General features: G+C 42.4%; 1 protein-coding gene across 1 annotated transcript in view; it reads left to right on the plus strand.

Annotated features, from left to right (window-relative positions):
• The window catches only part of LOC115150114 (alpha-1-syntrophin), a 63,633-nt gene that overhangs the window by 26,614 nt on the left and 10,838 nt on the right, over positions 1-26,181 (plus strand). Inside the window, exon 3 of the mRNA XM_029693055.1 lies at positions 25,315-25,507. Within this exon, the coding sequence (XP_029548915.1) occupies positions 25,315-25,507 (193 nt within the window). The remainder of the gene's footprint in view (positions 1-25,314; positions 25,508-26,181) is intronic.

Raw genomic sequence — 26,181 nt, forward strand, 5'->3', positions numbered from 1 at the left:
CAGTGAGAGGGAACCAGGTGGGGAGGATGGCAGCATGCTCCCCAGGTCAACCAAGCCTAACAGGGTGTCACAGAGGGTGGCTGGGTGGTGGAGAGGTGACACCGTGACATGGACAGGAGAGAGAAACTGTGTGTGTGTGCCTGTGCGAGTGTGTGTGCAAGCATGTTTTTGTGTGCATGCATACATTCTGCTTACAGCGTACATACAGCTTGCATGCACACTGTGTGTACGTATGGTATGTGCAGTGTTTGATGTGTCTTGGGGGGGGGGGTAAGAGTACCGGCAGTGCACCATGTGCTGTGGCGTGGGGCAGAATGGGAGGTCTCTAGGGAAAGGTGATGAGCAGGAAGTAGCTCTTCCTAAACCCCACCAGACAAGGAATCATTTGCTCCGCATACTGTGTGTGGTATATACATGGTCTACCTTCTGAAAAGGACACTCTACTGTATGTGGTATCTACATGGTCTACCTTCTGAAAAGGACACTACTGTATGTGGTATCTACATGGTCTACCGTCTGAAAAGGACACTACTGTATGTGGTATCTACATGGTCTACCGTCTGAAAAGGACACTACTGTATGTGGTATCTACATGGTCTACCGTCTGAAAAGGACACTACTGTATGTGGTATCTACATGGTCTACCGTCTGAAAAGGACACTCTACTGTATGTGGTATCTACATGGTCTACCGTCTGAAAAGGACACTACTGTATGTGGTATCTACATGGTCTACCTTCTGAAAAGGACACTACTGTATGTGGTATCTACATGGTCTACCGTCTGAAAAGGACACTACTGTATGTGGTATCTACATGGTCTACCGTCTGAAAAGGACACTCTACTGTATGTGGTATCTACATGGTCTACCGTCTGAAAAGGACACTACTGTATGTGGTATCTACATGGTCTACCGTCTGAAAAGGACACTCTACTGTATGTGGTATCTACATGGTCTACCGTCTGAAAAGGACACTACTGTATGTGGTATCTACATGGTCTACCGTCTGAAAAGGACACTACTGTATGTGGTATCTACATGGTCTACCTTCTGAAAAGGACACTACTGTATGTGGTATCTACATGGTCTACCGTCTGAAAAGGACACTACTGTATGTGGTATCTACATGGTCTACCGTCTGAAAAGGACACTACTGTATGTGGTATCTACATGGTCTACCGTCTGAAAAGGACACTACTGTATTTGCTAATGAGAGAATAGGGCTGCCTCCTTAATTGTACCCTATTCTGGTCAAACGTTGTGCCTTATGTAGGCAATAGAATGCCATGTGGGACACAGTCTTACATGTATTAAGTAGAGACCAACAGATGGGGAAGGTTACATTGTAGCGAGAGAAAGTGTGTGAAAGTGCTGCAATCGCAGCACCGTTCCTCAACTATAAGCAAGGGTATTTTCTTAATGTCAGGCTAACTTTTGGTTGAATTTCACTGGACCAGTCTCTGGCCAACGGCAGTAAATCCGTGGCTGAAATGTGCTGGTGCCCATTGCCAAGACATTTAACGAGGAACACTGGTCACGACTGACAGAGCGGCCCAGCCTGCCTGCCTGCACACAGAGCTAAGGGCCCTATAGTGCACTGATGCAGCAGGGTTTAGAGTAGTTACATGGTAGCCTGGTTGCCAGACTCTTATTGCCTGAGACAACTTTTCATGGTCTTATGATGGATCGTTGTTGAATACACACTACCGAGACAATCAGGGCAATGTTCAGTAGCGAACACTGTAGCCAATCGTTTTGAAACGGACAACGAAAATAAGCATTACTAATTGGACTAGCCTTTTACAGGTTCCTCCATGTTTTAAAGCATTTTCTGGTTGTGGTGCATGAAAAAGCATGTCAATCTCTTGTTGCTTGTTAATATTACGACTATTGATGAACATCAAATTGAAGTGCATCGTTCCAAGATCAAACTTACAACTGCATTTCTCTTCTTTGTGAGCTAAGCACCCTCTTTACGTTTAGGGTGTTTCTACAGGAGATCAGTTCCTGACTTGAACTGTTTCAGTGCCATAAAAAGTCTATACAATTGAATATATACACAAAGTGCCTTCGGAAAGTATTCATACCCTTTACTTATTTATTACACATTTTGTTGTCGTACAGCCTGAATTCAAAATGGATAACATTTATGTTTTATTTCACCCATCTACACACAATAGCCCATAAGTGAAAACATGTTTTTAGAAATGTTTGCAAATTATATAAAAAATGTAATACAGAAATATCTTATTTACTTAAGTATTCACACCCCTGAGTCAATACTTTGTAGAAGCATCTTTGGCAGCGATTACAGCTGGAGCTTTCCACACCTGGATTGTGCAACTTTTGCCGATCATTCTTTTAAAATTCTTCAAGCTCTGTCAAATGGGTTATTGATCATTGCTAGACAACCATTTTCAAGTCTTGCCATAGATTTTCAATTATGGCAAGAACAGCTCAAATAAGCAAAGAGAAACGACAGTCCATCATTACTTTAAGGCATGAAGGTCAGTCAATACGGAAAATGTGCAGTGGCAAAAACCATCAAGCGGTATGATTAAACTGTCTCTCATGAGGACCGCCACTGGAAAGGAAGACCCAGAGTTTCCTCTGCTGCAGAGGATAAATTCATTAGAGTTACCAGCCTCAGAAATTGCGGCCCAAATAAATTCTTCAGAGTTCAAGTAACAGACACATCTCAACATCAACTGTTCAGAAGAGACTGTGTGAATCAGGCCTTCATGGTTGAATTGCTGCAAAGAAACCACTACTAAAGGACACCAATAACAAGAAACACGAGCAATGGACATTACACCGGTGTAAATTTGCCCTTTGGTCTGGAGTCCAAATTGGAGATTTTTGGTTCCAACCGCCGTGTCTTTGTGAGACGCGGTGTGGGTGAAAGGATGATCTCCGTATGTGTATTCTCCACCGTAAAGCATGGAGGAGGAGGTGCTATGGTGTGGGGGTGCTTTGCTGGTGACACTGTCTGTGATTTATTTAGAATTCAAGTAACACTTAACCAGCATGGCTACCACAGCATTCTGCAGCGATACGCCATCCCATCTGGTTTGAGCTTAGTGGGACTATCATTTGTTTTTCAACAGGACAATGACCCAACACACCTCCAGGTTGTGTAAGGGGTATTTTACCAAGAAGGAGAGTGATGGAGTGCTGTATCAGATGACCTGGCCTCCACAATCCCCTGACCTCAACTAAGTTTAGATGGTTTGGGATGAGTCGGACCGTAGAGTGAAGGAAAAGCAGCCAACAAGTGCTCAGCATATGTGGGAACTCCTTCAAGACAGTTGGAAAAGCATTCCAGGTGAAGCTGGTTGAGCGAATGCCAAGAGTGTGCAAAGCTGTGATCAAGGCAATGGGTGGCTACTTTGAAGAATCTAAAATATATTTTGATTTGTTTAACACTTTTTTGGTTACTACATGATTCCATATGTGCTATTTCATAGTTTTGATGTCTTCACTATTATTCTACAATGTAGAAAATAGTAAAAATAAAGAAAAACCCTTGAATGACTAGGCGTTCTAAAACGTTTGACCGGTAGTGTTAGTCAAAACTGTAACTCGGCCACTCAGGAACATTCACTTTCTTCTTGGTAAGCAACTCCAGTGTAGATTTGGCCTTGTGTTTTAGGTTATTGTCCTACTGCAAGGTGAATTCATCTCCCAGTGTCTTGTGGAAAGCAGACTAAACCAGGTTTTCCTCTAGGATTTTGCCTGTGCTTAGCTCCATTCTGTTTATTTTTAATCGTGAAAAACTCCCCAGACCTTAACGATTACAAGCATACCCATAACATGATGCAGCCACCACTATGCTTGAAAATATTGAGAGTGGTACTCAGTAATATGTTGTATTGGATTTTCCACAAACATACCACTTTGTATTCTGGACATACAGTTCATTTATTTGCCACATTTTTTTGCAGTATTACTTTAGTGCCGTGTTGCAAACAGGATACATGTTTTGTAATATTTGTATTCTGTACAGGCTTCCTTCTTTTCACTCTGTCAATTAGGCTAGTATTATGGAGTAATTACAGTGTTCTTGGTCCATCCTCAGTTTTCTCCTATCACGGCCATTAAACTGTTTTAAAGTCACCATTGGCCTCACGGTGAAATCCCTGAGCGGATTCGTTTTATTTTTACCCATCTATCAATAGGTGCCCTTCTTTGCGAGGCATTGGAAAATCTCCCTGGTCTTTGTGGTTGAATCTGTATTTCAAATTCACTGCTCAACTGAGGGACCTTACAGATATTTGTATGTGTGGGGTGCAGAGATGAGGTAGTCATTACAAAATCATGTTAAACACTATTATTGCACACAGAGTGAGTCCATAAAACTTACTATGTGATTTGTTAAGCACATTTTTACTCCTAAACTTGTTTAGGCTTGTCATAACAAAGGGGTTGAATACTTATTGACTCAAAACATTTCAGCTCTTCATTTGTAAACAAAAATCTAAAAGCATAATTCCACTTTGACATTATGGGGTATTGTGTGTAGGCCAGTGACAAACAAATCCAAATGTAATCAAGTTTAAATTCAGGCTGTAACACAATAAAATGTGGACTAAGTCAAGGGGTGGGAATACTTTCTGAATGTACTGTCATGAAAATGTGTCAGTACTCAGGAATGTCTGAGCCGGAATTGGATATTAAAGGCGTTCATTTCTGCCTGTGATAAGTATTGCTTCCAGGGTTTCTTGTCAGCATTTCAAGTAAGAGCTAATGCCCCTTAGCTAATAGGGCTCTGAGGACAGGGTAGGCCAGGCAGTGAAATGTAGACCATTTCAGTGTTACACTGACAAAGCAATGACAAATAGCTCTGGAGGTATTACAACCACAACTCTGCGCTCCTCGAACTAATCAGGTACTTGAAAAGTCCCTCTGTGTATATTTGTGTGTGTCTGTGCATGTATTTCTCAGTCTACATGACAATGATGCTAATATGTCCTGGCCGAGTATGTTTGGTTCAATGAATAATGTGCCAATAGAATCCCCCCTGGTTCTCCATGTTCTTCCCAGAGTTCTGCAGCCGCAGCCACACTTCCCAGAGTTCTCCAGCTGGAGCCACAGACAGATTTCCGTCACTGAAGCAACAGGTGATGGCGAGCAACTATGTCCACATCTCCCTTCCCTGCATATCCCAATCCCAGCCTTCCCTGCTGATCTGGAGATCAGCCAAACAAAAGAGTGCAAAGCCTTGGAATTGGGAAAGGCTAGGAAACCGGGAAGTACTGTTGGATCCGTGGTAATTCCTGTTCTTTCCCATGGCCGAAGTAAGAAAAGACGTAACTCCCCAGAACTTATGACATGAGCTACAGACGATTACAGGCTTGTTATTTATTTTTTTCCTAAAGTAATTGAGTCTCCGTGTCTTGGCACAAGCAGCAGTACTACTTCTTTTTCTCCCTTTTTAGGTTGCCAGTGAGGCAGCGCATTTTGATTAATTGGCAGTTGGGTGCCAGTTTTGTGCCCACGCAGCCTTGTCCCAGTCAGCAATGTGTGAGGTAGCAGCCGGAGCTAACCTGACCCTAAAGCTCTCGTGCGGCAGGGCTAGCCTTGGTAACATGTTAGCCTAGCAACTTAGCAAGGCTTGTAGCTTTACTGTAAGCTTAGTAACTGGCTGGTCCAACAGCAAGAATACATAGACATGAATTCGGTTGAGAGTTGCTAAAACCATCTTCAGAACTGTTTCTAAAAGGGTTAAAAATATCAAATGTAATGTTAACCAGGGAATCATCTACCTCCCTGGTAAGCAATGCCAAAGATGTTATTATATTATATTGGCAAGACAGTTGAGTGACTGCTCTACCAATGGAAACAAATATCCTTAAAGATGGAAGGCAGGCCGGAGGAGGCGATCAGGTGGGACCATTCTAGCCAATGAGAGGGACAGACACGTGTGTGAAATGCCATGTGTGTCCACTTATATCAGTGCATTCATGACAATCTAAACATTACGAGACGTATGTTCGATCAAATAAGCCTCACTTAACAAATTAGCAATTTAAATAAAAACATTTGTTGACCAAATTCAGCACTCATTGACCTAGATTCAAAAATTCCTGACATCATGGTCTTGTTTTTGTGGACATAAACCCTCTAGTTTCACCTCTTCCTCTCTGGCAACACCACACTGATTGCTACAGGCCAACAAACATACAGTTATGAATATAACTACCGTTCCCTGAAGAAGGGACTGAGGTATAACATACTATCAGGAGTCAACAACCAATCCTATTCACCTACGAACCCAAGACATTGAATCTGGGAAACCAGTGTGGAGCTCTACTTATTGTCTTGACTCTGAATGACCAGCCTGTTTCTTGACAGGCGCTAGGACCCTGGGTAGGGAGGAGGAGGACGCACAGCGAACTGCAGACCGTATCCCCTCACCTCCGTCTTGGTCAACTGCGCATGCCCGTACGCTGCCAGTCTCCCATACAGTACATTATCTCCTGAACGGGTAGAGCACAACCATTTTTGTTGTCCTACTTGTTTTCATATCCACCAATCTTGACAACCATGTGTCTGAACGTGGGGAAGGAACTGCTCGTTCTGATACCCGGCCCACACCGGGTTCGGGGACCTTGGCAACCAGTTACTTACCACCATTGACCGAGCCACTTGGGAGCACTAGTATGTTATACCAAGTGACCGACTGAAAGGAAACGTAGTTATGACATAACTACTGTTCCTTGCCACAGTAGCTAAGTAACTCGCCACATCGGCAACATGTTTAAACAGGGGTAAGTGACGCTTCACCGCTGCAGGGACAGGAGGTAAATATCTTCCCAGAAACCTGGAGGAACTCTGCTGTGGGGGAAGAAAACTAACTCAAAGACACATTTCACCAGCAATGTTTCAGTCTCCCCTGCCGAATCCAAAGCAGGGGCTTCAGGCTGCCCCTGCCTGATGTCATCCGATTCACACTCTGAAATCTCTTAAGAGGGGATTGTATATCATCCCCGGAATCCGGACTTTGAACACTGCCAGAGAAACTGGAATGAGTCTCACTTGTCTGGGATGATACCCCTATCAACTCCCACCACCACTCATCCTCACAAAGTCAGACAATGGTCACACTAACTGGTCTGAGCCAAGGCCTCCTGAGTGTGTTTCCACCCCAAGGCAACAGGACAGCACTCGTGAGTATCTTTAATTTTCAATGTGAAACCACATGCCCTAGTGCATGGTCGGAGGTTCAAACTCGGCTGGGCTGCCTTTTTTTAACGTACTATTACCACTGGCCAGCTTACTCAAGCAAGGAAGGGCTGGCTACACAAGCAGAGTAGAAAGTAGCTTTTAGCAAACACAAAAACCGTACTCTCTCCCCACTAAGAGATATCTAAATTGGAGCTGAATCTCGCAGCCTTCACGTGCTTGAAAAGTTTGGAAATTGCATGGTACGTTCTTTCAGGTGAGCTGAAAAGTGAAGAATTTAGGAAATGGATGCAAGGGTATTATAGCCAGGAAGGCGGGGCTTCCCGAGGGCGGGCTCAGCATCCGTTGGCTTGTTGTGCATGATTTCAGTTTGCTTAAGGTGAATAGGATTGGTCGTTGACTCCCCATAGTACGTTATAGAGTGTCCGACTGAAAGGGAATGGAGGTTGTTATGTTAGAGGTTTTCTGGTTAGCCTGTCAATCGAAATAAATTGGCTTGTGAAACTCAGTGACACTATTGCAATGGTCCACATCAAAGTAACAAAACATTGTGCCAACAAAATAGCGGATGAGCGAGTTACAGTATTACCCCACACGAATTCATTGGAGCTAACCTTTGAGGCATCATCATGCTTTTTTCGCTGAACTAGCCCTATGATGGTGCCCTATAGATCTGACGGTCCAGACCACCAATGCTTAGTCGCACCCAAGCTGTTAATTCTTCAATGTCCAACTGTCTTTCAACAGCGTACACATAAAACAACCTATGACAACAGCGTACACATAAAACAACCTATGACAACAGCGTACACATAAAACAACCTATGACAACAGCGTACACATAAAACAACCTATGACAACAGCGTACACATAAAACAACCTATGACAACAGCGTACACATAAAACAACCTATGACAACAGCGTACACATAAAACAACCTATGACAACAGCGTACACATAAAACAACCTATGACAACACAAACCACGTTTCCATCCAACCATTTCTTGAGGATGAATTACCTGATGCATGAAAAAAGTCACGACCGGGCTGATGGAGACACGAAATGCTGGTACAAAGTCGACAGACAAATTGTTTGTTCGACATCTTTTTGTGTCTGTAAAATGTATTATGCGAGACATGGCGATGGAAACGCCTTCATGTGCAAATATTGATATAATAACCATCATATGGAAGTAGCCTAAACTCTGAGTCACGCGATGATATGTTGTGTGGTCCTCCTCACTACGGAAAGCATGGAGTTAATTAAGGCTACAGATGAAATAAATGATGATGAATTTCATAGGGTGGTGAATGTGCAAGGTGATGAGCTTGATGCTCCTTTCAAATAAATATTGAGGGTCTTATTCTGGTGACATGATCGATGCTTGCCTGCCATTTGACAAATACAAATAATATCACTCTTATCCATAATAATCTCAAATCTATTAGGGTAGCCTACCCAAATAATCTCAATGTTGGTAGACTACCCGCACTGTATCTGCGAGCTTTTGGCTAGAGCGCATGTGCCAAGACCAGAGTGGGTACATTCGCTATATAACATAACAGTTGTTTTGAGACAAAACCATCAGTAGAGTTGAAAATGCAATGGAAACCCATTTAACTTGTATTTTTCATTCAGTACATGGGAATTTAAAGGAAGAAGTTATTTTATGTACACGACATCATCACGTATAGTTTTTCATCTGCAAAAAGTCAGTTTGATGGAAAAACATCTCTGGTGGGAAAATGTGCATATTGTTTTATGCCGATTTTTAGAATATTCACATGGAAATCTATCACAAATTGGATGGAAACCTACCTACAAAGGTCCCGTGTGGCTCAGTTGGTAGAGCATGGCGTTTGCAACGCCAGGGTTGTGGGTTCGATTCCCACGGGGGACCAGTACAGAAGAAAAAAATGTATGAAATGTATGCATTCACTACTGTAAGTCGCTCTGGATAAGAGCGTCTGCTAAATGACTAAGATGTCTTTTGATTCAAACTTGGTGAACTTTTGCTGAACTTAAAAGGCCAGTGGACAATGCCAGTTCACCTAACAGGCCTGCTACAATAGACGTGTAATTTTTGCAGACCGTGAGATGCTCCTATTCATTTCTTACACTGCTCTGGTTCAATTTTCAAGATTTCGACACGCAGCTCTTGATAAGATTTCGACACTTGACAATGTGGCTCGCGCTCTCTCGCTAGCCAAACGTTACGCTTCCAGTGTATTGTATTTTTAGTGTTTAATAAGGATCCCCATTCCAGCTACTCTTCCTGGGGTCCAGCAACATTAAGGCAGTTATATCAAATAAAACATATTACATGACATTACATTACATTTCATAACACTTTTTACAACTATGACAAGACATGTTATGATCAATATTAACCTTCTGGGGAACCATTCAGCGTCTATGTATTTTTCTACACCACCGTATTTCAAATGAATATTAAGTTACTCAACACAATCCTCAGCATAGAAACATATAATGGCTACAACAATGAACAAAGTTCCAAAGCGCATATCTATCGCCTTATTAAAACATCCATGACAATATAATGATCACTTTCAATATTAACAAACCTCTACCTTATAGCTGGCTCTTTATTTGCACCACATTCCATTTAGCGCCAACTTCAAGGGTTCTATTAGCAGGTCTCGAGTCTCAACTCGTCTCTTGATAATGTATTTGCTCCACATGACTTACTTTGCTGTAAAGTGATAAAGACTTTTCTCTTAGCCACCTTTTAGTCTGATGTTTGGTTGGTTGCTTGCTATTTGCAAGGTGAGGGTCAATGCCATTTCAACTCAGTCCATAATTGAAAATGGAATTTGCCTATTTTCGCTGAGACTCTTACACAAAGTATAAGCTGTCTTCGGCAACAGGGCTTTGGTCCACTTAGAGTATACACCAGAATGTACTTTTGTAATGAGCATCTATTCATATAGGCCATATGTAACAGAGGCTTAGTTTGGAGTCTGTTTTGGCTATAGTCACACTATTGTGTTGTTACAACACGGCCAAGTTGAAACTTTAAAGTCAATGGTGAATGACACACACACACACACACACACACACACACACACACACAGATTTACTCAGCGTTTGCGCTTTGCACCACCTTTTCCCCCGGAATAAAACACCAAAAACAAAGCTAAAACATGAAACTGTGTTCTTTCTCATAACCTTAACCTGCTTCAGAGAGTTAAAGTAATTCTTATGAAAATAATTAGTAGAAATGCATTGCATAATTCTGCTAATGTTGTGCCACTGACAAAAATAACTATCTCCAAAACCTTATTGGGGTTGGGATGGCTCGGGCTTTCAACTACAGTTTGTGTTTTCCATTGACTGAACCACCGGTCCGGAGGAAAATATGTGCGTCCTTTTCCCAAAGACATTCTGGCCTGTGTTCTGGTCAGGCTCATGGGTGGATTAGTACCACAAAAGAGAATGTTTCAATTAAATCACAACTCCTCCCTGACCCTTTCTCTTCCAGGGCCCCATAACCCCCACACCCCCCTCTGACTAGGCAAAGCCCCCTCAAGATCAGTGCCCCTACCCTACCTCCTAAAGCCTTCCGCATGCTTCGGTTCGGCACTATACTTTCGCTTGAAAAAAACGAGAAAGAATTGGCAATAGTACTGTTTATCCATTTTGAGATGCCGTAGCCAGTATACGCTTCCACAAAATAGTCAGAATTAAAGAGATCTGTCATTAATTTTGATGTTTTTGCTGAGGAGATCTTAGTCGTGCAATTTTGCATCTAACTAAGAAAAAATATGCACGAAAGCAATTTCACTCTAGTTGAATGACAACGACGAAGAAGCGTAGACTTCGGCTTCCGAACATCAGCTTGCTGTAGAAAAAATGTTGTTCACAAACAGACGAAAAAAACCTTGCCGAAGACCAAAACGAGCAAAAACATCACAAAATTTTGTCATAATATATGCACAAACTGTTTCAGATGGGAAGCATGCGGACATCTTAAGAGGCCAAGTTCCCCACAATAACTCCTTAACTCTTGAGACGGGAAAACATGAAGTTGAATGGGAAAACATGAAGTTTGTTATAAAGTTGAACATGTGCTCTTTGACAATGTAAAAATGTTGTGAAATAAGTAGTTATTTATAAATATACCATGTACAGTGCCTTCAGAAAGTATTCATACCCCTTGGCTTATTCAACATTCTGTTGTGTTACAACATTAATTCAAAATGGATTAAATAGATGTTTTTTCTCACCCATCTACATTTTGCTAATTTATTGAGAATGAAATGCATAAGTACTGTATTTAATTTACATAAGTATTCACACTTCTGAGTCAATACTTTGTAGATGCATCTTTGGCAGTGATTACAGCTGTAAGTCTTTCTGAGTAAGTCTAAGAGCTTTCCACACCTGGATTGTGCAACATTTGCCCTTTTTATTATTTTCTAAATTGTTCAAGCTCTGTCAAATTGATTGTTGATCATTGCTAGACAACCATTTTCAGGTCAAGTAGATTTAAGTAAAAACTGTAAATCGGCCACTCAGGAACATTCACTATATTATTGGTAAGCAACTCCAGTGTAGATTTGGCCTTGTGGTTTAGGTTATTGTCCTGCTGAAAGGTGAATTAATCTCCCAGTTTCTGGTGGGAAACAGACTAAACCAGGTTTTTGCTCTACGATTTTGCTTGTGCTTAGGTCCATATTTTTTATCCTGAAAAACTCCCCAGTCCTTAACATGATGCAGCCACCACTATGCTGGAAAATATGGAGAGTGGTACTCAGTAATGTGTTGTATTGGATTTGCCACAAACATAGCACTTGCTTTGCCAAATTTTTTGCAGTATTACTTTGGTGCCTTTTTGCAGGATGCATGTTTTGGAATATTTTTTATTCTGCACAGGCTTCCTTCTTTTCATTCTGTCAATTATGTTATTATAGTGGCATAACTACAAATATGTTGATCCAACCTCCATTTTCTCCTGTTAAAGTCATTAAACTCTATAACTGTTTAAAGTCACCATTGGCCTCATGATGAAATCCCTTAGCGGTTTCCTACCTCTCCGGCAACTGAGTTAGGAAGGACACCTGTATCTTTGTAGTGACTGGGTGTATTGGCACACCATCCAAAGTGTAATGAATAACTTCACCATGCTCAAAGGGATATTCAATATGTGCTCTTTTTTTACCCATCTACCAATAGGTGCCCTTCTTTGGAAAACCTCTCTGGTCTTTGTGGTTGAATCTGTGTTTGAAATTCACTGCTCGACTGAGGGTCCTTACAGATAATTATATGTGTGGGGTACAGAGATGAGAGTCTTTCAAAATTCATATTATTGCAACATATTATATGACTTGTTATGCAAACCTTTACTCCTGAACGTGTTTAGGCTTGCCATAACAAAGGGGTTGAATACTTATTGACTCAAGATATTTCAGCTTTTCATTTCTAATTAATAAAATACATTTAAAAAAGTAAAACATAATTCCACTTTCACCTTATGTGGTATTGTGTGTAGGACAGTGACAAAACATCTCAATTTAAACCATTTTAAATTCAGGCTGAGACAATAACATTTGGAAAAAGTCAAGGGGGTGTGAATACTTTCTGAAGGCAATGTACATGGCTCTTTATTGACCTTGTTCCTTTTGGAATTTCTTCACATTATCCATGAAATGCTTTTGATTTGTGCTTTGAAAGTTTCCCATAGGTACAGATCAGCTTCCCGTCCCCCAATGCTAACCTTTAGCATTAGTGGGGGAAATGCTGAACTGACCCCAGGTCAGTATATATAGAGTATACAGTATATATAGAAACTGTAGCTGGATTTACATTAGTAAAATATGTCTAGTGAGATCGCTCTCTCTTCAACATCAGATTTGCAACTTTTCTGTTTACAGTAGTGTTAAAGTTGCGACAGTTCGTTTCTGGTATCAGAACAAAATAGTCAGCACATAGTAACTTCTGATTTATTTGTACTTTAATTAATGCAAACACGTGCGTGGTAAATGGGTGGTTCGTATATATACGGTCTCGCTGTTTTACCTCGCAGGGCAAACAGAGAAGAGAGCGTCACATTCTATTGTTCTCTCTTTTATACTATGACAGAGATGGTTCCCGCTCAATGCTGGCCTGTCAGAGGGAGGAGGAGCGTGGTTTAAACTTGCTCCTCCTATCGTCGGCGCGCAGGCTGGTCCCAGCCTCGTGACGCACTTCCTGTCGCCGGGTGTCGTTCTTCCTGTCTTCAGCAGTTGATTTATCCGCAGTTCATATACTTAATATTGTAGCATAGCTTCCCCAGTATATTATATAAGTTATGCAAACAAATAGCCAGTTCAACCCTAACAATAGCCTTGGATGTGGTGTGGCCAAAGCCAAATTCCTGCTTCAGGTGTGAGTTCAGCTATTAGCATACTGTAAATACCTATAGATTATAGACAAACAGGTTTATAGACAAAGGTTAGCAATTCAAACTTTACAGGAGCTTCTCATCTTAAACATATTGCACATAGTGTTGCACACTTGATTAATGCAATGATTCACAAATGTGTGGATATTTTAAAAGCCTTTAATCTTCAATGCTGTCTACTGGTATTAAGGTAATTAAAGGGATACTGCGAGATTTTGAGATTTATTTTTTTATTTTTTATTTACCCAGAGTCAGATTAACTCATGGATACCATTTTTATTTCTCTGCATGCAGTTTGGAGATAATTGAAGTTAGCATATTGTTAGCTTAGAGCAATTGCTGGAAGTCTCCAGATACAGTAGCCAGCTCCTCTCAAACACAGGGAAATAAACTCTCTAACTACTTCAAAGCTGGGTGGTTGGTCATTTATAGTCTTTCAAAGTTATACGTAGAAACAAATATTTTATTAATGTATTAATTTGACTGATAATCATAAAAAAAACGACATATCAACTTTCTTATGCTGTCACATTGTCGCAGCTGGCCACTGTGTTGACTTGAGGTCATGCACAGCGGATTAATGGAATGAGAAAATTGTAAAAAAGAAATGACTGCATTTAAAACAAAACAAATATAATCTAAATATTGTAGTTACATATACAGTACCAGTCAAAAGTTTCGACACACCTTCTCATTCCATACACCTTCTCATTCCATGATTTTTCATTATTTTTACTGTTTTCTGCATTGTATAATAATAGTGAAGACATACAGAATCATGTAGTAACCAAAGAAGTGTTCAAATCAAAATTGATTGGCTCAAACGCATGAAGAAGGAAAGAAATTCCACAAATTAACTTTTATCAAGGCACACCTGTAAATTGAAACGCATTCCAGGTGACTATATCATGAAGCTGGTTGAGAGAATGCCAAGAGTGTGCAAAGCTGTCATCAAAATCTAAAATATATTTTGGTTTGTTTAACACTTTTTTTTGGTTACTACATGATTCCATATGTGTTTCATAGTTTTGATGTCTTCACTAGTATTCAACAATGTAGAAAATAGTAAAAGTAAAGAAAAACCCTTGAATGAGTAGGCGTTGTAAAACTTTTGACTGTTACTGTACTTGTAGACAATAAAAAGAGTACGAAGTGCTAACCACCCAGCTTTGGAGTACTTAGAATGTCTATTTCCCTGCATTTGAGAGGAGCTGGCTACTGTACCTGGAGACTACCAGAAATTACGCTAAGCTAACGAACGGCACACAGAGACATAAAAATGGTATACATGAGTTCATCTGACTCTGGGTAAGTAGAAAAATGTAATACATCTCAAAATCTTGCACTATCCCTTTGAGGTAATTATTTCAGGGACAATTCTTTCAGCCATTGTCTTTAACCCCCTCTGAGTAGTACAGTGTATGTGGTGTTTTTTATTTTATTTAACTAGGCAAGTCTGTTAAGAACAAATTCTTATTTACAATGACGGCCTAGGAACTGTGGGTTAACTGCCTTGTTCAGGGGCAGAACGACAGATTTTTACCTTGTCAGCTCAGGGATTTGATCTAGCAACCTTTCGGTTGCTCTATGCTCTAACCACTAGGCTACCTGCCACCCCAATGCTAGATGCTAGATTCTTAGTGTCCAACAAGCTTTCTCTACCCTTAACCTCCAAAACAATGTCTCTGTAATCTAGCATGGGTAGGATGGTCATCTGAATCAGGGTTAGTTTGGCAGCTGGGGTGAAAGAGGAGCGATTACGATAGAGGAAACCAAGTCTAGATTTAACTTTAGCCTACAGCTTTGATATGTGCTGAGAGAAGGACAGTGTACCGTCTAGCCATACTCCCAAGTACTTGTATGAGGTGACTACCTCAAGCTCTACTACCTCTGAGGGTTTAATCACACCTGTGGGGAGAGGGACATTCTTCTTACCAAACCACATAACCTTGTTCTGAACACCTCCAAAACAAAGGTAAAGAAAGCTTGTTGGACACTAAGAAAGCTTTGTTGTAGAGCATTTAACACAAAATCCGGAGAGGGGCCAGCTGAGTATAAGACTGTATCATCTGCATGTAAATGGAGAGAGCTTCCTACTGCCTGAGCTATGTTGTTTTTGTAAATTGAGAAGAGTGTGGGGCCTAGGATTGAGGCTTGGGGTACTCCCTTGGTGACAGGCAGTGGCTGAGACAGCAGATTTTCTGACTTTATGCACTGCACTCTTTGAGAGGTAGTTAGCAAACCAGGCCAAAGACCCCTCAGAGACACCAACACTCCATAGCCGGCCCACAAGAATGGAATGGTCTACCGTATCAAAAGCTTTGGGCAAGTCAATAAAAATAGCAGCACAACATTGCTTAGAATCAAGGGCAATGGTGACATCATTGAGGACCTTTAAGGTTGCAATGACACATCCATAACCTGAGCGGAAACCAGATTGCATACCAGAGAGAATATTATAGACATCAAGAAAGCAAAGTTTTTCCAACACTTTTTTGATTAACAGGGCAAAATAGATGTCTCCCAAACTACCCCCGGATCACTACTGGCTGTAAGCGAACGAGTGACGCTCGTTTGGAGCAATACTGGCTGTATCCAAGGCTCAGCCAATCGTCCACATAACAGCAGAATGCAGCGCTGCACGCGACTGAAGAAAGAAGAGACAACCAATTTACTAGTTACAGCGTCAGCGCGCGCTCTGGAAAGGCAGCTTGCCTGAACGATAAGAGGTAACGTTAGGTGAGGAGCCTGACCACAGAGACTGGGCTGAGAAGGTGATGAAGTGTACTTCATGAGCTGAAACTGAAAAACTACTGGCTTTGGAAAGTTTGAGGTGAGGGAGAAAGTGTGGTGGAACAAGTATTAGCGTTAAGCTGTATCGAATTCTCTGTTAGCTAGCCAGAGAAATGGTTAGCCAATTTATCTGATCAAATAATTGAGTTCATGGTGTGAAAATTAGCTTGCTAATAAAGTGACAGCTAACGTGAGCTTGCTAACGTTACAACATCAGATGAGCTAACGTTAGTAACCTAACCAATTCGCTATAGTATTAACTGGTATATGACTCCTTGCCGTTACACGGAACCCAAACCGGCTGTGCGTGTGCGCTATCATGCGCTATCGTCCATAGCAAATTTGCCCTATTTAGCTAGCTTGCTGTTGCTTGCTAATTTGTCCTGGGATATAAACATTGAGTTGTTATTTTACCTGAAATGCACAAGGTCCTCTACTCCGACAGTTAATCCACACATAAAACGGTCAACCGAATCGTTTCGTGTCATCTCTCCTCCTTCCAGGCTTTTTCATCTTTGAACTTATATGGTGATTGGCATCTACACTTTCATAGTATTACCATGACAACTGGCAAAACATTTTGTCTTTCAATCACCCACGTGGGTATAACCAATGAGGAGATGGCACGTGGGTACCTGCTACTATAAACCAATGAGGGGGCAGGACTTGCAGCGCGATCTGCGTCAGAAATAGGAATGATTTCTATTTTAGCCCTTGGCAACGCAGACGCTGGTTGGCGAGCGCGAGCAGTGTGGGTGCAATAATTGAATAACATAGATTTCTACATTTATTTTGCGACGCCCGCGACGTGTCCGGTCTGATCAGCATGTTACTCAAGTTATAATGAGTTAGTTGCTTACTGGACCCTGGCAATCTGTGTGTAATGTTAACTAGCTAACGAACTAGCCACTATCTGTTAACAAATGTTTTCCTCTTAATTTTCAGAATGAGAGAATTAGGTGAAAATGAGGCGTTGCTTGTTAAACAAGTGGATTCAGGGATCAAGTGTAGCTGGGCCTGGCTTAAATAGAGGTGAAAGGAACACCACACACTTTCCCTCTTTCTCACTTTTGCTGGAACATTGTAGAAAAGATATCCACAGGCAGAAAGTGTACAATGTAATAATGTGCACTGTAGCCCAAAGATATTGTTTTTGTTGTGTTGAATTTGACAGTAACACGTGTGTGTGTGTGTGTGTGTGAGTGAGGGGAATTATACATTTTTTTACTCAGTGAATGTTATTTTTGCACACATGCAGCCTTGTGCATTTGATCGATGTCTATAGTGGCCACTATAATAGAGCAAACATAGAATGCCTGTTTATTTCATTCTATTTCTACATTAAGAAGTTTTTTTTCCCAAGTGCAATATTTAGATCTGTGTGGTCACAAGCATTCTATTATAAAGGCTGTCATGGCTAACCGCAATATTAGTGTATTGTTTTCCCTCAAGACTTGTGTCATTTGCAGTAAAGTCGAGGCAACAAATAACATTGGATTGCTTTCCTTACATTTTTTAGCTGTGAGTCAGGTTCACATTAACCTCTATTTATTTTACACACAGAGACTGATCATGTAGATCATATTCTTTGTTGTTTAATTGGTTAAAACCTGCATTTCCCTCTAGCAGGGACTTTTTGCATGGTTCAGTGCAACAAAAACGTCTCACCTTTTTGGGCCCTCAGCAGTTTGCATCCCTGCTCCTTACACTACACAAGTACTGTATCTCTCCTGGACCTAGTTTGTCCTCAAAGTAGTGTAGTATGAAGAGGCCCATTGCTGTAGCCATGTCGCCACAGCAACCTGCTCTGGGTGCAACAAGAACCACCTCTGGCACCAGGGGGGTTTACATAGATTGATAGTATTTACATTGCCTTTGACATCACCTTTGACTGCAAAGAGCAGTGTCTAGTTCTGAATAACAACATAGAGTATAACTAACAATTTAATTCCTTTGCCGGGAAGTTACACCTTGCAATGGCCACTTGCAATAGGCAAATATTGATATGGTTATCTGTGTTCATTTATTTTTTTAAGAATAATAAATAACTGCTACAGTGGAAAGCTGACTGAATCGCCAGATTCTTAGCGAAAAGTGGAAGATTAAGTGGAACCCGGTCCAGTTCTTCATTTTGTCCTCTGCTGCTGAATTCAGTTAACTTTCCTTACTTTGGTGAAAATGTATACAATTACCTCTCTTGACATTTTATGCAAGCAATCAAGTTTTTAAGTTATGTCGTATATCTGAATTAGTTATGAAGAATGATTCACTCCCTATTTGCATTCCAAATGGCACCCTATTCCCTGCTATCTACCTCTGAGTCCTGGTCAAAAGTAGTGCACTACATAAGGAATCGGATGCCATTTGGGACAAAGCCTCTTGCCCATGATTGTAATGAGATGGACTGTGTGGATGATCAACCTATCCCACTTCAATCTAAATCATTTCCGGCGGTGGGAATACCTAACTTCCTTACCCACTCTAGCCAAGTGAGTCAGTCCACATAGTCTGACCCACATTACAGGCCTGCCTCTTATCAATCTTACCCCATTAAGTTCAGGAATACACACTCACTCCACATCACATGTGGCTTTGACTTCATTGCACATGTTAATAAGGAGAATAAATACTCTTTAGCTTGAACAATGGAAGTCTAGGTGATAATAACCCAACATAGTGTCTTGACTTCAACTATGACACATTGTTTACACACACACAACCACATAGAAAATAGAACAAATGATAGTAGTGCTGTGTGTCTGGTGTAGCGCTGTGTGTCTGGTGTAGCGCTGTGTGTCTGGTATAGTGCTGTGTGTCTGGTATAGTGCTGGGTGTCTGGTATAGTGCTGGGTGTCTGGTATAGTGCTGGGTGTCTGTATGCTGGTGTCTGGCGTATTGCTGTGTGTCTGGCGTAGTGCTGTGTGTCTGGCATAGCGCTGTGTGTCTGGTATAGCGCTGTGTGTCTGGTATAGCGCTGTGTGTCTGGTATAGCGCTGTGTGTCTGGTGTAGCGCTGTGTGTCTGGTGTAGCGCTGTGTGTCTGGTGTAGCGCTGTGTGTCTGGTGTAGCGCTGTGTGTCTGGTGTAGCGCTGTGTGTCTGGTGTAGCGCTGTGTGTCTGGTGTAGCGCTGTGTGTCTGGTGTAGCGCTGTGTGTCTGGTGTAGCGCTGTGTGTCTGGCGTAGCGCTGTGTGTCTGGCGTAGCGCTGTGTGTCAGGCGTAGTGCTGTGTGTCTGGCGTAGTGCTGTGTGTCTGGCGTAGTGCTGTGTGTCTGGCGTAGTGCTGTGTGTCTGGCGTAGTGCTGTGTGTCTGGCGTAGCGCTGTGTGTCTGGTATAGCGCTGTGTGTCTGGTATAGCGCTGTGTGTCTGGTATAGTGCTGTGTGTCTGGTATAGTGCTGTGTGTCTGGTATAGTGCTGTGTGTCTGGTATAGTGCTGTGTGTCTGGTATAGTGCTGTCTCTGTTAAATTACTGGTCTGTATTAGGGACTGTGTTATGTTTTGTCTGCCAGGAACATTTTGCGAGGGAGGTAAAGGGACATTCCAGTGGCTAATGGGGCATATAGCATGCTTCAAATGTCCCAATGTAGCTAATGAAACAGAATTCCAGTCGCTCCCACGGCAACAAGGAAGCAGGGGGGCTCAGCCACAGAGGATTTTTGTCTTTGACTTGGCAACGGAGAGTTGTGTTTGCCAAGTTAAGACGTGAAACTAATGACCACCACTGTGCTGACTGACTATGCCAGTCTACACCCCCCAGTCGCCAGTGGACACACATTGTGACATGGACACATAAAGTGTGCGTGACATGGTTTACCGCTATAGTATCTCCCCCTATGATAATAGCATCTTCCCCATTAATAACGCCAAAAGGGGATTTGGATTTTTTTTATATATATTTTTTTTTATTTCACCTTTATTTAACCAGGTAGGCTAGTTGAGAACAAGTTCTCATTTGCAACTGCGACCTGGCCAAGATAAAGCACAGCAGTTCGACACATACAACACATGGAATGAACAAAACATACAGTCAATAATACAGTAGAAAAAAGAAAACAAAAAGTCTATATACAGTGAGTGCAAATTAGTAAAATAAGGGAATTAAGGCAATAAATAGGCCATGGTGGCGAAGTAATTACAATATGGCAATTAACCACTGGAATGGTAGATGTGCAAAAGATGGATGTGCAAGTAGAGATACTGGGGTGCAAAAGGAGCAAAATAAATAAATAAAAACAGTATGGGTATGAGGTAGATAGATGGGCTGTATACAGATGGGCTATGAACAGGTGCAGTGATCTGTGAGCTGCTCTGAAAGCCGGTGCTTAAAGCTAGTGAGGGAGATGGGAATCTCCCGCTTCAGAGATTTTTGCAGTTTGTTCCAGTCAGTGGCAGCAGAGAACTGGAAGGAAAGGCGGCCAAAGGAGGAATTGGCTTTGGGGGTGACCAGTGAGATATACCTGCTGGAGCGCGTGCTACGAGTGGGTGCTGCTATGGTGACCAGCGAGCTGAGATAAGGCGGGGCTTTACCTAGCAGAGACTTGTAGATAACCTGTAGCCAGTGGGTTTGGCGACGAGTATGAAGCGAGGGCCAGCCAACGAGAGCGTATAGGTCGCAGTGGTGGGTAGTGTATGGGGCTTTGGTGACAAAACGGATGGCACTGTGATAGACTGCATCCAGTTTGTTGAGTAGAGTGTTGGAGGCTATTTTATAGATGACATCGCCGAAGTCGAGGATCGGTAGGATGGTCAGTTTTACGAGGGTATGTTTGGCAGCATGAGTGAAGGATGCTTTGTTGCGAAATAGGAAGCCGATTCTAGATTTAATTTTGGATTGGAGATGCTTAATGTGAGTCTGGAAGGAGAGTTTACAGTCTAGCCAGACACCTAGGTATTTGTAGTTATGCACATATTCTAAGTCAGAGCCGTCCAGAGTAGTGATGCTGGATGGGCGGGCAGGTGCGGGCAGTGATCGGTTGAATAGCATGCATTTAGTTTTATTTGCGTTCAAGAGCAGTTGGAGGCCACGGAAGGAGAGTTGTATGGCATTGAAGCTCGTCTGGAGGTTAGTTAACCTGTTTAGGATAGGGGGCAGTATTTTCACTGCCGGATAAAAAACGTACCTGATTTAATCTGTTTATTACTCCTGCCCAGAAACTATAATATGCATATAATTGTTTGATTTGGATAGGAAACACCCTAAAGTTTCTAAAACTGTTTGAATGGTGTCTGTGAGTATAACAGAACTCATATAGCAGGCCAAAACCTGAGAAGATTCCAAACAGGAAGTGCCCTCTCTGACCATTTCATGGCCTTCTTTAGCCTCTTTATTGAAAACAGAGGATCTCTGCTGTAACGTGACACTTTCTAAGAAGCTAGCCTTAACTTTCCTAACTGTCTGTGTATATTGGTTCTTAACTTCCCTGAAAAGTTGCATGTCACGGGGGCTATTCGATGCTAATGCAGAACGCCACAGGATGTTTTTGTGCTGGTCAAGAGCAGACAGGTCTGGAGTGAACCAAGGGCTATATCTATTCCTGGTTCTACATTTTTTGAATGGGGCATGCTTATTTAAGATGGTGAGGAAGTCACTTTTAAAGAATAACCAGGCATCCTCTACTATCGGGATGAGGTCAATGTCATTCCAGGATACCCCGGCCAGGTCGATTAGAAAGGCCTGCTCGCAGACGTGTTTTAGGGAGCGTTTGACAGTGATGAGGGGTGGTCGTTTGACCGCAGACCCATTACGGATGCAGGCAATGAGGCAGTGATCACTGAGATCTTGGTTGAAAACAGCAGAGGTGTATTTGGAGGGCGAGTTAGTTAGGATGATATCTATGAGGGTGCCCGTGTTTATGGATTTGGGGTTATATCTGGTAGGTTCATTGATAAATTGTGTGAGATTGAGGGCATCAAGCTTAGATTGTAGGATGGCCGGGGTGTTAAGCATGTCCCAGTTTAGGTCACCTAGCAGCACGAGCTCAGAAGATAGATGGGGGGCAATCAATTCACATATGGTGTCGAGGGCACAGCTGGGGGCAGAGGGTGGTCTATAGCAAGCGGCAACAGTGAGAGACTTGTTTCTGGAAAGGTTCATTTTTAGAAGTAGAAGCTCAAATTGTTTGGCTACAGACCTGGATAGTAAGACAGAACTCTACAGGTTATCTTTGCAGTAGATTGCAACACCGCGCCCTTTGGCAGGTCTATCTTGTTGGAAAATGTTATAGTTAGGGATAGAAATGTCAAGGTTTTTGGTGGTCTTCCTAAGCCAGGATTCAGACACGGCTAGGACATCCGGATTGGTGGAGTGTGCTAGGGCAGTGAATAAAGAAACTTAGGGAGGAGGCTTCTAATGTTAACATGCATAAAACAAAGGCTTTTACGGTTGCAGAAGTCAACAAATGAGAGCCTGGGGGATGGGAGGCTCTACAGTGAAATAAAACAGTAGTTACAAACCAAAACAGCAATGGACAAGATGTGGTTTCGTTTACCCCATCTTTTTCAGTTTTTCGGCAATTTAAGTGGCGACTGCTGGGCTGTGTTTCTTGGCCCATTAGGTGATTTAGCGTGCCTTTTAAAAAACGCCTCCTGTTAAGTGAACAGTGTTGAACTGAATTGGGTAGGAAATGCATAGTCTGGATTTACGGGTAGAATGTGAAGAGTCCCAAAGAAAAGCTTAGCGGGGGATTCTGCAATTGGAGCAAAGAAACTACACACACACACACACACACACACACACACACACACACACACACACACACACACAAAACTACTTGTTTGGCCTGCCAGATAAGCTAAAGTAATAACAGTACAGTCTCAGCTAATTTTAGCTCTGCTATGAATGTGCCCGCCACTGGTATTCATGGAAACTTTTGGATTCTGTTAAACATCTTTTGCCTCTGGTTGAATCGAGCTTAGTCATATTTTCTACCCCAGGATGCTTTCACTCTCTACAGCGCCAACCTATTCAGTGATGGCCTCCTCCCTTCCCTTTCCATTTGTCCTGCTCGGTTTAAATGATATATTTGTCATTAGTGATGTGGGGAAATAGAAAATACCTCATATTATTAATCTAGAAAATGCTCCTAGTTTTTGGATAATGGGAAATCATCCAAACTTATGTAAATCTACATACCTTTTCATTTATCATCCAAGTCCATTCACTCAGTACCCACAATGCACAAGTCCATTCACTCAGTACCCACAATGCACCTAGGGGTAATACTGTATATAATAGGGCCGTGACAATACCAGTATCGCAATACTCATTAGTATCGTGGCAAGGAAACAAAACACAAAGCGGATTTAATTTCTTTAGGAAAACAGCTCTGTTGGACACAAACGTCAATACGTTGTCATCGAGTTACATGTATTTATTTTCCAAGCTATAGCACACAATATTTACATACAGCAGGGTTTTGAAGGTTTTTAAGTCTGCTTCATGTTTTCCCATTTGAAGGCCCTCGGATCAATTTTCAACTCAGTTCGGGTCTCAACTCACTGTTAAGAGTTAGAATAGTAGAATACACAAGGTGCAATCTCAAAATGTGGTAGTGCATCAGCAGTTTTTCTCTTGTCATGTCAGTCACTGATAGTCACTCAATTAGCCCATGTCAGCTAAAATGTGTCTTGGCTGTCAAGAGGGGGGCTGCAAAAATGTTTTGCTCCCAATGTGTTGGGGAGTGGGGGATACACAGACCCATGAGCAACTGCGGCCCCTCATGATGAAGTCAGATTTTTTCTGTGGCCCCCACACCCATCCAAGTTACCCATACCTGGACTAGGGGGTCTATTTTGGGACAACTTCACCCCCCCAGTGATACCCGAGTGGTGCTTCTCTGGTCTTTCCGTAGCATCCTCTGGTCTAAACCAGAATGGAGCTCCTCTGTTTCCTCCGTAGCATCCTCTGGTCTAAACCAGAATCTAAACCATCCTCTGGTCTAAACCAGAATCCAGAGTCCAGAGTCCAAAAGGCTCCTTAACAGCTTCTACCCTCAAGCCATGCTGAACAATTAATCAAATGCCCCCCCCACCCTTGATTTTGTTTTTACACTGTTACTATTCGCTGTTTATTATCTATCTGTTCTTCAGCTTGCAAGCCTCCCCCTTTTTCCTCCAAACATAACGATGGTCATTATGGCCAAACAGTTCTATTTTTGTTTCATCAGACCAGAGGACATTTCTCCAAAAAGTACGATCTTTGTCCCCATTTACAGTTGCAAACCGTAGTCTGGCTTTTTTATGGTGGTTTTGGAGCAGTGGCTTCTTCCTTGCTGAATGGCCTTTCAGGTTATGTCGATATAGGACTCGTTTTACTGTGGATATAGATACTTTTGTACCTGTTTGATGCTGATGCTGTCCAGCATCTTCACAAGGCCCTTTGCTGTTGTTCTGGGATTGATTTGCACTTTTCACACCAAAGTACGTTCATCTCATGTGTAGGAATAGGAGACCATGTGTAGGAATAGGAGGCCATGTGTAGGAATAGGCCATGTGAGAGAGAAGGGATGCGTGGTGTGCAGGGTAAGCAGAGGATCAGGATTTGACTCAGTGACTTCATAAGTCACAGCAGTGAAAGAGAATACTTATGAAGTTCACAACATTGATAAGATCCCAGGCTATAATTCCAAACTCCAAGTTCATTTGAATAATTAACCTTCTAATGCACACTCCATTAGCTAAACATTGAGGGGTGGTTTGCCGGACACGGATCAGGCGTAGTTCTGAATTAAAAAGGATTCTCAATGGAGATTTTTAGTCTTGGTCTACAGGCTTAATCTGTGTCTGGGAAACCGACCCTTATAGTATCAAAGTCTGAATAGTTCTTACTCTCACTGCTTCCAATTCACCTGATATGATACCTTATATACCTTCCTTCTCCCTCTCAATATGAATCCTCCTTAATACAACTCCACCCCATCTCTTTTCCTCTCTCAGTGAAATACATCAAGGAGATGTCAGCCTTCTTTAAGAACACCTTGCCCGGTGCACCCCTACCCTGGGACTCCCCCCATGCCACGCCACAGAAGGGCGCAGATGCCCCCCCTGCCGAGCTGAAGGAGGCCAGGACCATCCCCCTGAATATGTCCCAGGTGACCAGGAAGCAGTGCCCCCCGGATACAGAGAACAGGTACTGTGGGTGGAACCCAGTTCAATGGGGAACTGAGTTACATGATCAGAAAGAGAAAAAAGAGAGAGAGAAAAAAGAGAGAGAGAAAAAAGAGAGAGAGAAAAGAGAGGGAGAGAAAAAAGAGAGAAAAAAGAGAGAGAGAGAGCGAGGGGGACGGACGGAGAGACGGGGACGGACGGAGGGACGGACAGACGGAGAGACGGATGGACGGAGAGACAGAGACAGGGAGACGGACGGAGAGACAGAGACAGGGAGACGGACGGAGAGACGGAGAAACAGAGACAGGGAGACGGACAGAGAGACGGAGAAACAGAGAGACAGAGAGTGAGAAAGAAATGGAGAGAGAGAGAAACTGGGTACGATAGCTTGTATCTTGAATTCAGTAAGATGTTCATGAAGTCGGAAGACTCACAAGGTACTCCTTTTGGAATCTAAATCAAGGCTCCTTGAATATAATGAGCACTCTACATTTTAATATTTACCTGATGCAAAGTAGCACTCCTTTTTCTCGCCAAGGTTTGGGCGTGTACCCACAAAGGTTTGGGCGTGTACCCACAAAGGTTTGGGCGTGTACCCACAAAGGTTTGGGCGTGTACCCACAAAGGTTTGGGCGTGTACCCACAAAGGTTTGGGCCTGTACCCACAAAGGTTTGGGCCTGTACCCACAAAGGTTT

The sequence above is a fragment of the Salmo trutta genome, chromosome 16, assembly GCF_901001165.1.
Source record: "Salmo trutta chromosome 16, fSalTru1.1, whole genome shotgun sequence".
Taxonomy (NCBI): Eukaryota; Metazoa; Chordata; class Actinopteri; order Salmoniformes; family Salmonidae; genus Salmo; species Salmo trutta.